The 12,613-nt window shown below is 43.3% G+C and overlaps 1 protein-coding gene across 1 annotated transcript in view; it reads right to left on the reverse strand.

Annotated features, from left to right (window-relative positions):
* Window positions 1–613: 613 nt before the first annotated feature.
* The window catches only part of LOC126539515 (lysosomal Pro-X carboxypeptidase-like), a 19,374-nt gene continuing 7,374 nt past the window's right edge, over window positions 614–12,613 (reverse strand). Inside the window, exons 5-10 of the mRNA XM_055075434.1 lie at window positions 8,686–8,867; window positions 7,579–7,736; window positions 5,587–5,747; window positions 4,999–5,151; window positions 3,066–3,253; window positions 614–895 (exon numbers count right to left, since the gene is read on the reverse strand). Coding sequence (XP_054931409.1) covers window positions 703–895; window positions 3,066–3,253; window positions 4,999–5,151; window positions 5,587–5,747; window positions 7,579–7,736; window positions 8,686–8,867 — 1,035 coding nt within the window. The 3' untranslated portion in view covers window positions 614–702. The remainder of the gene's footprint in view (window positions 896–3,065; window positions 3,254–4,998; window positions 5,152–5,586; window positions 5,748–7,578; window positions 7,737–8,685; window positions 8,868–12,613) is intronic.

The raw sequence follows: 12,613 nt of genomic DNA on the forward strand, positions 1-12,613 counted from the left end.
TGATTCAGTGGCTGTGGCGTTGTGCGGCCCAGGATGAAGTCGCTAGTTAAGATGGACGCGCTGGCTACATTCCGATGGGAGTGGAATGCACTAACCCTCGAGTACCGTGCTTTGGGTGCACGTCCACCTTACGTGGGCGAAGTTATTATGCGGCGTTCCGCTCCTTCGCCTATTGTAGCCTTGGTGTTCCTTTATATAGGTTACTAAGCACGAATAACTTTAAGTTTTTATCAGCTGTGGACATTGGGCTCTCTGCAGAGACGTTCATACCAGACCTATGGGCGGAAAAGTGCCTGCGCCTCTTAAAAGATTAGATGTACGCTATCTCTCTCTCTCTCTCTCTCTCTCTCTCTCTCTGTGGGTTTGTGTGTGTGCGTGCGTGGGATTGAAGGGGGAGGGAGAGGGCTGCGTGCGTACGTGCGGCTTATTCTGCTATTTGGTGTTCTTTATTCGCCATTCATCGTCCCCGTAGCGTTAGCAGGTGTATAGGAAGATATAAATTATTGTGCCGGCGTGTGCTAGCTAGCGCTGTCGTTTGGCTTACATCTATTGAGCCTCCTTTTCCTAAGCGCGCTGCAAAATGTACAAAACCAGCAATACATCTGCCCGCTGCTTCTCGATACGCCTCACTTTATTATGGACACAGGGGGCTTTCTCCCGGGCACCACGAAATTGTCAGTGCCATGGGAAGCCGGTGCGCGCTCAGGGCGCCAGCCATCGCCGGAACGCTCTCTTGGCGACCCTCCTGGTCAGCCGGAGTGAGTGCGGGTCCCAGTGGTGGTTGGCGAACCGCAGGTCGATGCAGTGGGCACCGCCACGGATGACGCGGTATTCGCTGACCCTAGTGGGGGACGCCTTTACTCCGTAAGCTGACCACGGGTCCAAATCTCCGTTGCTGTAGAGAAAAAAAAAAGGTGAGGGCCTGCAACCATACCGTGACGAAATGTTGCGCGATGTACAATTTCAGAATGGATGATTGATTGGTTATTGGATGTTACTGGCGCAAGGGCCAGGTCTGGCCAAGGAGCGCCGAGGCTACGACGGTGTCTTGTCAACGGCGCAGGAACTGTGAATTTCGAAGGGTAGATGTAACGCGTCTGTATAAAGGCGTGAAAGCATTAGATGTAAAGTACGTAAATTATATATGTATTAAACCTATAGTAATCGCATGGGAAGTGTGAGATGAGCTATAGACATAAAATTTATGCAAAGAGGGAATGATACACTAAAAAGTATGGGTGTCAGTAGCACGAATGTCTCTACAGGACTCTTCAACGCTAGCATCTGGAGGCGCGTGCTCTAAAAAAAGAGTAACATCAAAAGGAAATGCTCGTGTTTGGTGAACTTGTTTTCTCGTTTTTGGGAAATACATTTTAGCGCTTAAATCATCGTATCAGTCTGTCGTTGAATTGATTAGAGCGAAATTTATTGTATACACAAGAAAAAGTTAAGTTTTGGTGATTATTGGTATTTCAAACGTGTTTCTATCGTTACCAAAGATATTTAAAATTGAAAACTATGATGAACAGCATAATGCAAGCTTAAACCATCATAAGTCCGTTACGCCACCATATAACATTATTGCATCTCTATGTAAATGCTACTGATTGACATATTGTGTAGACTATCTGCAGCTCTCCGAATGACGGGCAGTGCGGCATGCGGATATAACCGGAGGGTAACTTATTGAGAGTATTTCGTGCTTATTCGATGTGCACAAGACAGTGTGTATGAAATCTGTGAAATCTGTATAGAATTTTTTGTTGAACATTTGGCCGCGTTGACGCATAGTTATGTCGCGAGCGTTTTGTAAGTTAATTTGGTTTCATATATTTTTTAACATGTCAGGTAAGTAGTAAACAAAAATGAGGCAAAGTATGGTTGTCACGTAATAGAATCAGTTCCAGTGCGTTCCGGTCGACACTTGACTTTTATTTATTTATTTATTTATTTATTTATTTATTTATTTATTTATTTATTTTGTTTGTTTGTTTGTTTGTTTGTTTGTTTGTTTGTTTGTTTGTTTGTTTGTTTGTTTGTTTGTTTGTTTGTTTGTTTGTTTGTTTGTTTGTTTGTTTGTTTGTTTGTTTGTTTGTTTGTTTGTTTGTTTGTTTGTTTAGTGTACCCTCACTGCCGAAGCAGAAAGAAGTGCTTCAAGAGAAATACGTAAGATCACGAGAGACGATCTTGATATATCAACACAGCGCAAGCTCTGAAAAAGGGCAGTTAATTCGAAAAGAGACCATAAGAAAACAAATAACAGAACACAGTTCGAAATTATGATGCCAGCCAAATAAAAGAATAATCTATCAAGTTCGTTTGCTTTGAAACAATGGTAGCCTTTTCTATCCGTAGTGAACGCAGCAGGATAATTCCACTGCTCAGGGGTTCTTAGAATGAATTAGTTTTAGAAATTATAAGTCTTGCAGAATGAGATTCCAACCGCATGTATGTGATCAATGTGTCATTCAATATTAGTGTTAGGACATAACTGCATAGAAACGCACGAAGATACTGAGCTGGGCTAGTTTGGTTTACATTCATTATGACGAAACAACGCAGATAGCAGGACGAGTGACCCAGGCTAGACAATGCGCTGACCTGTCAATGCTGTCGCTGACAGTCTCCAGCAGAGCGGCGTAGGACAGAGTAGTACAAGTCTTTATGGGCATGGCCTCGTTAAAGTTCAGAATGGCAGTGGAACGAGCCTGGATAGCTTTTGAACAGTACTAACGTTCTACCGGCTTTCTTTCCTGATAAGCTTCCAAGGAAATTTGTCCGTCCATAAAAAAGGCGTGTGCATAAATAGGACCTAGCCTGACTAACGTGCTAAGTGACCTGCTACAGGGGCTATGTGACGAGTATGTCGAGACCAGCCTATGTAGGCGACTACCTTGTCATGTCTAAATCTTAACCAGATGTAGCAGGCGAGGACATAAAAAAAGCAACTCATTGTTTTGTCTGTTTCGGCTGTTTCGTCGCATGCGATGTTTTGACATGGTTTTAAATCAATGTAGTCTACGAAAAAAAAGAAATTCCCGCCGCAAATTTAGCGTTGTACTCACGTGAAGAACACTCTCGACGTTCCACACAGGTTGGCACCTCCCAGTGCCCGGACGAGTCTGTCGACGCTTGATTCGACGCCGAACAGCAGACGACACTTCTGATAGAATTTGACGTAGTCCCACTCGGTCGGGTAGAACATGTCCGCTACGCCGTCCCCGCACAAGGGAAGAGCGAATTCGGTGCATTGCTGCGCAGGGTAGTGAATCTTTCTTACAGGACGAGTCAGCAGAACAATGGGAAACGAGGCGCTCGATTTTCTCTTAAACCATTTGAAGCGAACCAAAAGAACAAAGCAAAGGAAAGCGTCTGGGAGGCTATCACATCTCAGGTGGAAAGTCAAGGTCTCAGACACAGCAGTCAAGGAGAGATTTAGGGTGTTCAGTGACGTGACTAGAATGAATAGAAGGTCAACGCCAGAAAGTTCGAAAATTAAACTTGGAGGTCAAGGTAAGCAAGTTCTGCCGAAAAAGAGTTTCCGCGACCTGATCGTGAATTGTGTTAACTTGATTAATTTCAGCAATGGCCGAGTAAAGTAGGCTAGGATACAACATGTGCTTTGGACCAGTTGGTAATGCGTCCTTGGAGAACCTGAAACACAAAGCCGTGGGACAAGACAAAATGTAGCACATGCAAAGGACAAGGCATGGCAGGGAAACGTATGTGTAGGTTCATAGAAAGGATTGTGTTGTAAGTTGTGCGCTATAGAAGGTTGTTCTTTTTTTTTTTCTTTCAGCAATTTTAAAGGTTTCCGTGAATTATACATTTGCATACCAAACGCATATTTATGTATCGAATCAGTGTACGTGATTAGAGCATCTTATATTCGATTCCTTCAAAGATTGGTCGAGTGTCCTGGAATGTGCAGATGACCCCATAACCTGTACTTGAAATGTCATCTTCGTTGAATGCTTTTTTAGCGACTGAAACGGGGGTCGGATTCTGTAGTGTTGACGGGGGCTGGTGCGCTGGTTGGCGCTTAGTTTCGTTCATTAAATTATCGATCAATCTTGTTTGTTAGAGATTATAAGTATGCGCTCCTAGCTTCCCAAAGCATTTTTAAGAATACTGGATCGATTTATAATTAAGTAAGTCGTGTAACTTTCATATTTTATTGCAAAAATGAGCTGCTGTCAATCGTCTGGCTCTGCAGCAGATGACTTGCGGTAGGTGGGATGAGGACAGCTTTCTACACACCTGTGACATATCTACCGCGGGTACTTGTAGTCAGACCTCCAGAAACTTAGAGCCGCTCATTGGAGCGTTCCCTTTAACAGTGGAGCACACTGTATACACCCGGCCCACTGTTAGTTTGAACCCGCAAGCGCCTCGTACTCACGAACCTCCCTTAGTGGATACACTGAAAGCGTCCGACTTCGCAACAAATTAGTGGCAGGTGACACACTGTTACGAAACGGAACTTTCTGCGGCTCTAAAATTACACTTGTAGTTTATTGTCTTATACAACACGAAGACTCGACTATACACAGTCTATACCATTGGTGAAATTGTAGGTAGGGCTAATGAACGCAGTTTTGGAATTGCTAAATGAAAGAAAGATTTGGGCAAACGGCTGTCACTACTTGAGTCATTGCCCATTACTAAAATAAATATTTCTGAGTCGTAAGCCAACGGTACAGATGCTCTAGCTAAAGGGTGACAGCGCCAACGTAGTTTCGGCTGAAATCTCATTAGCAGCAAACAGAATAAAGGACTGTTTCGCTGGTTGACCTAAACCACACATTTTGCTCCAATGTTCATTTCGAGTTATGGTGTGAATCTAGGCTGACTGAAAAAAAAAACCTCCTAAAAGGTGATAAACCAACCTCTTATGAGGGCCTATGAAGTTTATGAGTGAGGAGGCGGAGACAGTCGTCCCGTACCACGATTGTGTACCTTAACCTTTAAGTAATAAATTTATTATGATTGGCGTACCTGAAAAAGCCATGCAGAGCTCTCTGGAGTAGCCGGCACAGTGTAGCAGGCAGTTTTACCTGTGGCGTTCCGAAAGAAGCCGACTGCCTCGACTGCCGCGTCGATCAAACGGCTATCGTTTCTTTCGGATTTTCTTAAGCGATTGCATACCACCTGGAAACAAGATTCAATGTGTTTATTTTTTCGCCAAAATTCATGCACTTTTCAAACGGAAGTGCAAGCACCAGAATTCAAGTTGGTGTAGCAACCCATGGTAAAACCTCTGTAAATATTCAGTTCTTTTTTAATGCACCTTCATCAAAAGGATGACAGACTGCTATCCTTAGTTCCTTCGAATGCTCTATGGCATTATATTTACGTAAGAATGCCTCACTGATTGCAACAAACATAAGCAATTAACGTTACGTGTATGTTTTTAAACGTTTTGCAAAGAGTTTGACTGTGCCTGTTCTAGCATTGTGCACTAATATACCCTGTTTAGAATACTATGAGCCTGCCTTGAGCTATTGTATCTAATACCACTAGAGCTGCCTCATTTTAAGACCTCCTAACGATGCTTACGGCAAAGTCGGCTAGCGATGTACTGACCTTCACTGGGTGAGGCGGCACCCGCCATGACGGATAGGGGTAGTTAACCAGTGCGACACCGATGAGGGTGTCACGAATCCAGTTCCGGAAAGCGGGAAAGTGGCTGGAGCTCAAGCGCTGACAAAGATTAAATTTCTGCCCTAGTTTGTGGCATCCTTCCTCTGAAAGGCAAACGCAGAAAAAGACGAAAAAAAAAAGAAAAGTATAGCGTCTATTACGCACAGCTTGAGTTGTGTCAACTATGGTGCCAATGTGGGTTGTTGTCTTTCCTCTCAGTTTTAAGAATCACTTTGTAGGGTGGTCTCATGTCATTTAAAATTTGAAATAATTGAACCATAGCCTCCTATACAGGTACTACAATATAATTGAGAACTGCGTATCAGAAATCGCGGCACGGCTTAAAGATCAAATAATAGCAGTTGGCAGAATTCTATGTCTCAAGGGGGTCACAGCGGGCCTTGTGTCAAAGGGCTACAGTGCGTAGACAACTCCTAGTTACCTACGACTCCATGGTGCTTCTTAAGGCATGCACTTCAGCGCCATGAAAGTCCCATCAGGTCTGATGTGAATTAACTTCCTTCCAGATTACCATAGAAACATTATCAGAAAAATTATCACCCTTTGGGTCGTATCCTGCCACCAAACAATAATCATTCATCTTGCATTCATTTCCTTTCTTTAACGCTGCGTGTCCGGTGCTTTCAGGTCACTAATGGCGTGCGCTTATCAGCATGACATGGCGTTCTTGGCCAGAAACTACAACGAGTGCAGTGTGCTTAGGACACAAAATTCAGGCAAGATAGATTATTGCTGTTTGAGGCCAAGACAAGCTCAAACAAGGGAAAATATATTTGGAATTTATAACTAGCACTGCTCGAATTGCGTTGAAGGTTCTCTCAAAGGGACCTCGGAGTGCACATAATCTACCGTTTTTTAGATAACCTTTCTGTAATAATAAACCCCAGAAAAATTGCGATAAAATTTCTGTCTCATGATTGTACTAGCGAGATACTATAGAAAGCGAGGTAAAAGCCAAAAAGAGAACTACATCGTCAAGGCTGGTCTCTGGCTATCCCCAGGACCTTGCAACTAAAAGTGAATGCCTGGTGCAAATTTTGTCATCGTGAAAAGGAAAATCTAAATTACTTCAGCGTATACTTAAAGAAATGTGTGGTTTCCTTGTGACGAAAACTTCGTTATTGATGAAAGGCACATCCGGAATTTGATCCCGGGACCACCAGTCGTAAGAAATAATCATTTCGACTGTAAAGTTAAGATATAATTGTGGAGTTTTACGTGCCAAAACCGCGATCTCATTATAACACACACCGCAGTGGGGAACACAGGAATAATTTTCACAAGCTGGGGTTCTTCAGTGAGCCCGGAATGCACTGTACACGAGCGTTCTCAAATTTCGCCCCCACCGAAATGCGGCAACGCCGACGGGGAATCGAACCCTCGGGCTCGTGCTTAGCAGCGCAAGGCCATAGCCGAATCGGGCGGGTCGCTGTGCTTGTTCTGAGCAAACCAGGAAGCATAGAATTTGGCCGCACGAGTTTGGATTAAATTCTTAAATCTAAGCACAAGGAACAAATGAATTCATTCGATTAGAGTTCGAAGTTCGTCGTAGCCACTTTCTGCATTGATAAACGGCGAAATGATTTGGGCAGATGTTTGTTTTTGTAATGCTGCGCAAGAAAAAAGAGAGAGAAAGACACCCGGAAGAGCTCAGAATGTACTGCGTTCATTGAACTGCGTCTTTCTTGTAATCCATTTGATTGATTGATTGATTGATTGATTGATTGATTGATTGATTGATTGATTGATTGATTGATTGATTGATTGATTGATTGATTGATTGATTGATTGATTGATTGCAGACAGATTTTACAAAGATTGCAGATAGATTATACGATCCTCATAGCAATGTGGCGCACAAGCTTTCTATTGTTTTGCCTAAGTGCGAGAAAGGGCATGCTATAGGAAAACTACCTGTAGATCCCAAACCATGAAGGATGGGCCATAGCCTTTTGACCTCATTGGGGCAATGCTTCGACGTCTTCTTGTAGACGGCCGTCACAGCCTTGTAGTAAGTGTTGCATCTGGTGGCTTGAGAGAACATTTTGAAGGGAGCACTGCTCGCCAGGGCGCTGCATGGCGAAGAGGAATCGTAGTTGACCTACACATTTTTTTTTCTCCTTTTATCCCTTGTCACGTGAGCTTCACAGTGCAGACTCAACAATGCTATCCACTTGAGGGCACGTATGTATATCAATTATTCCTGTCACTTGACCTTCGGTGCTGCCAAATTAGCCTTAATGTACACTCCACGTCCCTTAGAAAAGTACATTGACGCAACAGCTCGTATAAGCTAATCTGTTGCCGTGCTGTTTGCTAGCCGCCTAAAAAACTCATTAATCGATAAAATGGCACAGGCTTCGTGCACCGAAGCACATCCATATAGTTGGACAAAGCTGCCAATGCTGAACGTTTTTTATGAAAACTGTTTTGTTCAACTGAACACATCATGTAGTAGTTAATGGTGTTGGTTTTCCGTCCTAGATTGCTGCGTCCTGCTGCAGCATTTGAAGTATGTGTACACTAACGCAATAGTTCAATCATATAAGATCCGAGACAAAAGCTGAATATTTTGCTGCTTGATCAAGCAGCCTAGAGTTCGGATCTTTATTATTTACTATAGTATGTGCGTACGGTGATATTGGCTATGGTCACAAACACCTAGCATATTCAGTGTTTTTCTTAAGTAGCACTATCCGTAGATATCTGCGGTCGAGGCTGCTTTCACGCTCGGATAAACACATTTATGTAGCACGTGTTGAGCTACAGAAAGCTGTATCGGGAGTTTCTCATGTAGCTCTACATTTTTCTTCTTGGCACTTTTCGTCTAACTATAATAATTGAGAAGTTTATTAATTCATTAAGCCTAATGGTTTAATTAGGCGGAATGCAAAAATAAACAATTTGAGTATCTCCAGCGATGGCAAACAATATTACCTTGGTTCGGTCCAGCTACGTGGCATTTACATATATTTAAACTTCTCAGGTTACGTGAAACACACTGAATAAATATATACTCACGCCCTCACAGTGTGCGGGTACTTTGCCCGGAACCAGGTGGCCAGCATGGCTGCGTGATGACCGCCAAAAGCGGCCACCCTGCTGTTTTGCGCACCTTTGATATTGTTCTTTAGCCAGACGACCAGGTCGAGATAATCAGCGAGAGCCTGTTCCGTGGTCAGATATGCAGTCATCTCGGCAGCCTGAGGTGTAGTTATGATGAAAGAATGGATTGCAGTCGGCAGCTAGGGAACGCTCTTGTTACAAGCTGGAAAGACTCATCTTTCGAAATAAAAGCTGTCATTTGAATATGCAGGGTGTCCCAGCTAACTTTAGTCAGAGTTCAAAAATATGCGAATGCCAGGTAGCTGGACAGTGCCAAAGTAATGTTGTTTGCTGTCGCTTAGAAATACTCAAACTATTTTTTTTTTGTTATTCTGGATAGTTAGATCATTAGTCTTAATCAACTTAATCAACTTCCTAATATTTTGATTAGATTAAAAGTCTCAATGAGAAAATTGTAGAGCGACATGAAGAACTCCCGATACAGCTTCTTCTTATCAAATTATTAAATATCTTAAGGCTGCTGAGCGCGAGGTCGCGGGATCGAATCCCGGCCACGGCGGCCGCATTTCGATGGGGGCGAAATGCGAAAACACCCGTGTACTTAGATTTAGGTGCACGTTAAAGAACGCCAGGTGGTCGAACTTCCCGGAGTTCCCCACTACGGTGGGCCTCATAATCAGAAAGTGGTTTTGGCACGTAAAACCCCATAATTGTATTGAATATATTAATTAGTATAAGTGTCTCAATGCGAAAATTGAAGAGCGACATGAAAAACTGCCGATACAGCTTTCTGTTGCTCAATACGTGCTACACAAACGTGTTTTTCCGAAAGGGAAAAAAGCCCCCAAATGCGCGCAAAATTGCCGCGCGACTGGCTGCTCGAGGCACATTGCATGTATTCGCGGGCTTCTTTCACGCTCGGAAAACCACTTTTATGTAGCACGTTTCGAGCAACAGAAAGCTGTATCGTGAGTTTTTCATGTCACTCTACAATTTTCTCATTTACACTTTTAATCTATCTATAACATATCAAATCTTAATTAATTAATTAATTATTAATTAAATAATTATTTAGACAAGTCACCTTACCAGTCGGAATGATAAAAAATAGCTTGAGTATCTCCAAGTGACGGCAAACATTACATTGGTTCTGTCCAGCTACTTGGCATTCGCTTTTTTTTTTTTTTTTACTCTGGCTAAAATTTGCTGGGGCACCATGTGTAGGGACTCAAATAAAGACTGCTACCACAGAAACGCGTCATGTATGAGCCGTGCACTGCAGCCATGCTCCGCTCCGGCAGTTTCCCTCTAGACACGCAGCGCCCTCTAGGGGGGCGCCCGCGAAGTCGAAGTACCCCGCCTTTTGCGTGGCCTGTGAGACGCGTGGCCTGTGAGATGCGTGGCCTGTGAGATGCGTGGTCTGTGAGATGCGTGCTAAATCTGTGAAGTAGTAATCACTTGCTGCCCACGAGCGTCCGTGACGCAGCGCAGCAACGTCGGGCTGCTATTGTCGCGTAACCCGTCTGGCGCGGGTTCGTCTGTGTCCTGCACTGATAAAATATTAAGCGGTGTTTATTTTTTAATTGAAGAGTGGCGTAAAGAAGCTATATAAACGGACGCAAAGTGGCTGAAGTGGGCTAAATGTCGTTCACATTTCAAAATACGCGTAGCAGGCCTAGCAAGACAGCTGACGAAGTTTGTCGGAAGGCGCTCGCACGCGAACTCGTTGGAGCATCATCGACAAGAGGGTTAGTGCTGGTCTGTAGTTTATTAGACACCGATCGTATTTTGCCTTGTGTTCCGGTAAAAATGACAGGCCCTGTAACACCAGTGCTCTGTATTGTCACATGGAAAGGAAATTGGCTACGAATGGAGCAACAGTATTAAACTGTGATCTAACGTGGATAAGTAATATACTAGTTGACCTGCTTTCGCGCGTACCTGCTATCCACTGCCACAGTTATTATGTTTTTTTTTTATGTGCGTCTTCGTTTCGTGTATCTCAATTTACAACTTTGCTGCCCCCTTAGCGTCTTCAAATAGACACTCATTTCTTATAGGAATACGGCCAACGGTTTCCTTTGTGACTTTTTCGGGTGCCACGCTCCGATCGCGCCCCCTTCTTTGCGAGTGCCTTCGCTCCAACCAGCAAAGGTAAGCGCTATCCTCCACATTAGACTAGCTGGACAATCGTCCAATCACAGAAATCAAACCTCTTGGACCTGGGCCTACACGGACACCAGTGCTATAGCGGCCATAAATGTACTGCTGCGCTACCTGAGACCAGACTGTATTACAAGTTGTGACTGGAACAAGACAGAAGTTCAAACGAAGAATGAAACTTGAAATGATGATGAGTAGTCGAACAAGGAATGTTGCTTTAAGCCAGCATTTCGACAAGGAGACTTGTATGCGTCAGGGCTGACACAGGCAAGCCGAAACGTCGGCTTAAAGCGACAATCCTCTTTCGACTATTCACCATCATTAAAAGTTGTGATTGGGTGACAGAATGCACAGTGTGACGCTGTATGTCTGTGTGGGCAAGAACATCAGTGTACGTAACTATGTGCCAGCTTGACAAAATTTGTCACACTGCCGACTTGTATTGTCTTGGGTTTTTCATTATTCACTTCTTTCTGAACCGGCTACAGAGTGAATACATGTTGCGTTTTTATGTAATTACTCATAAAAGACATTCGTATAGCTCTTCGGTGCTGTTCGCATTTTAATTCTTTAGCACTGTTCAAGTGGGACAAGCACTACCGTACCCATGGCTGTCAACGCTTTGTTTATTTGTGTTTTTTTTTCAATGAGATCTATACCTTTCTGCTGAATGATTATGCATTTGGTTTAGCAGCGCGTTAAACTTGTAGCAAAAGAAGCAAACCAAATCTTTTTTAATAAACACACAATTTAGGTGCATTTCTGCTGACATACCACATAAAAGAATGCATCGAAACTGGACATGTGATAACTGTCTAGATTATCTATCTATTTTTCTAGTTTTGTTTTCTCTTCCTTTCCGATCACGTTTTAATTTAATAATTTAGTCTCGATTGGTCGTTTCGGGTACCACGTCACCGGATAATACATGTACATAATATGTACGACTTCTAACAAAAATTGTGTTCAGCGTTTGTCAATGTACCCTTATGCTATGTGTTTGTTTTGTTGCATGTTCTGTCTTTTTTCCTCGCTGTAGTGCAGCCCCATAAGGCTTAAGCCGTACAGTGAAGGCACATTTCTAGCGGTCCAACCTTACCAAACTCTTACTGCAAGGCGCAGACAACGAATGGCTTTGAAAGTTGAATTTAGCTTATTTTCATACGTCCCAATCAAAACTCACTAGCACTCTCCACAGGAGAAGCGTTTAAGTCGTGTTCACGTTCAGTATGATCGAGACTACACATTCTATACCTATTATAGGCTGTTCCAACTCTCGGTACGTCCATACTTTTGTACTTATACCGCGAAACTCCTGCGTGCAAAACTACCCGTGTAAAACAGCTATTATGCTTCGGCGCCAGATAGATTCGAGCGCGCTACCTTTCAGCCACGAACCACCACGCCGCTCTGCGATAGGCGTCTTATACCGGTGTCACACGTACACTTCTGATCGCGATCGGGGCTGATCCAGATCAGATTTCTCGATCGCGATCAACAATGGTCGCGGCTACATGGTTCAACGACCCGGATCGAGTTAATATCGTCTGCTGATCGTCAGAAACTCTCAGGACTGCATAATCTATTAGCTGCAAATTCAGATTTGCAAAATATGGTTAAATTTGGACAATAGTTCAATTTTACAGATTATTATTGCTGGTAAAAGATTTTTAAACGTTTATTTTATCGAGCTGGCTTCACTTTTTGTTTTTAGCGTTTT

This window comes from Dermacentor andersoni, chromosome 11 (assembly GCF_023375885.2).
Source record: "Dermacentor andersoni chromosome 11, qqDerAnde1_hic_scaffold, whole genome shotgun sequence".
NCBI classification, from domain to species: domain Eukaryota; kingdom Metazoa; phylum Arthropoda; class Arachnida; order Ixodida; family Ixodidae; genus Dermacentor; species Dermacentor andersoni.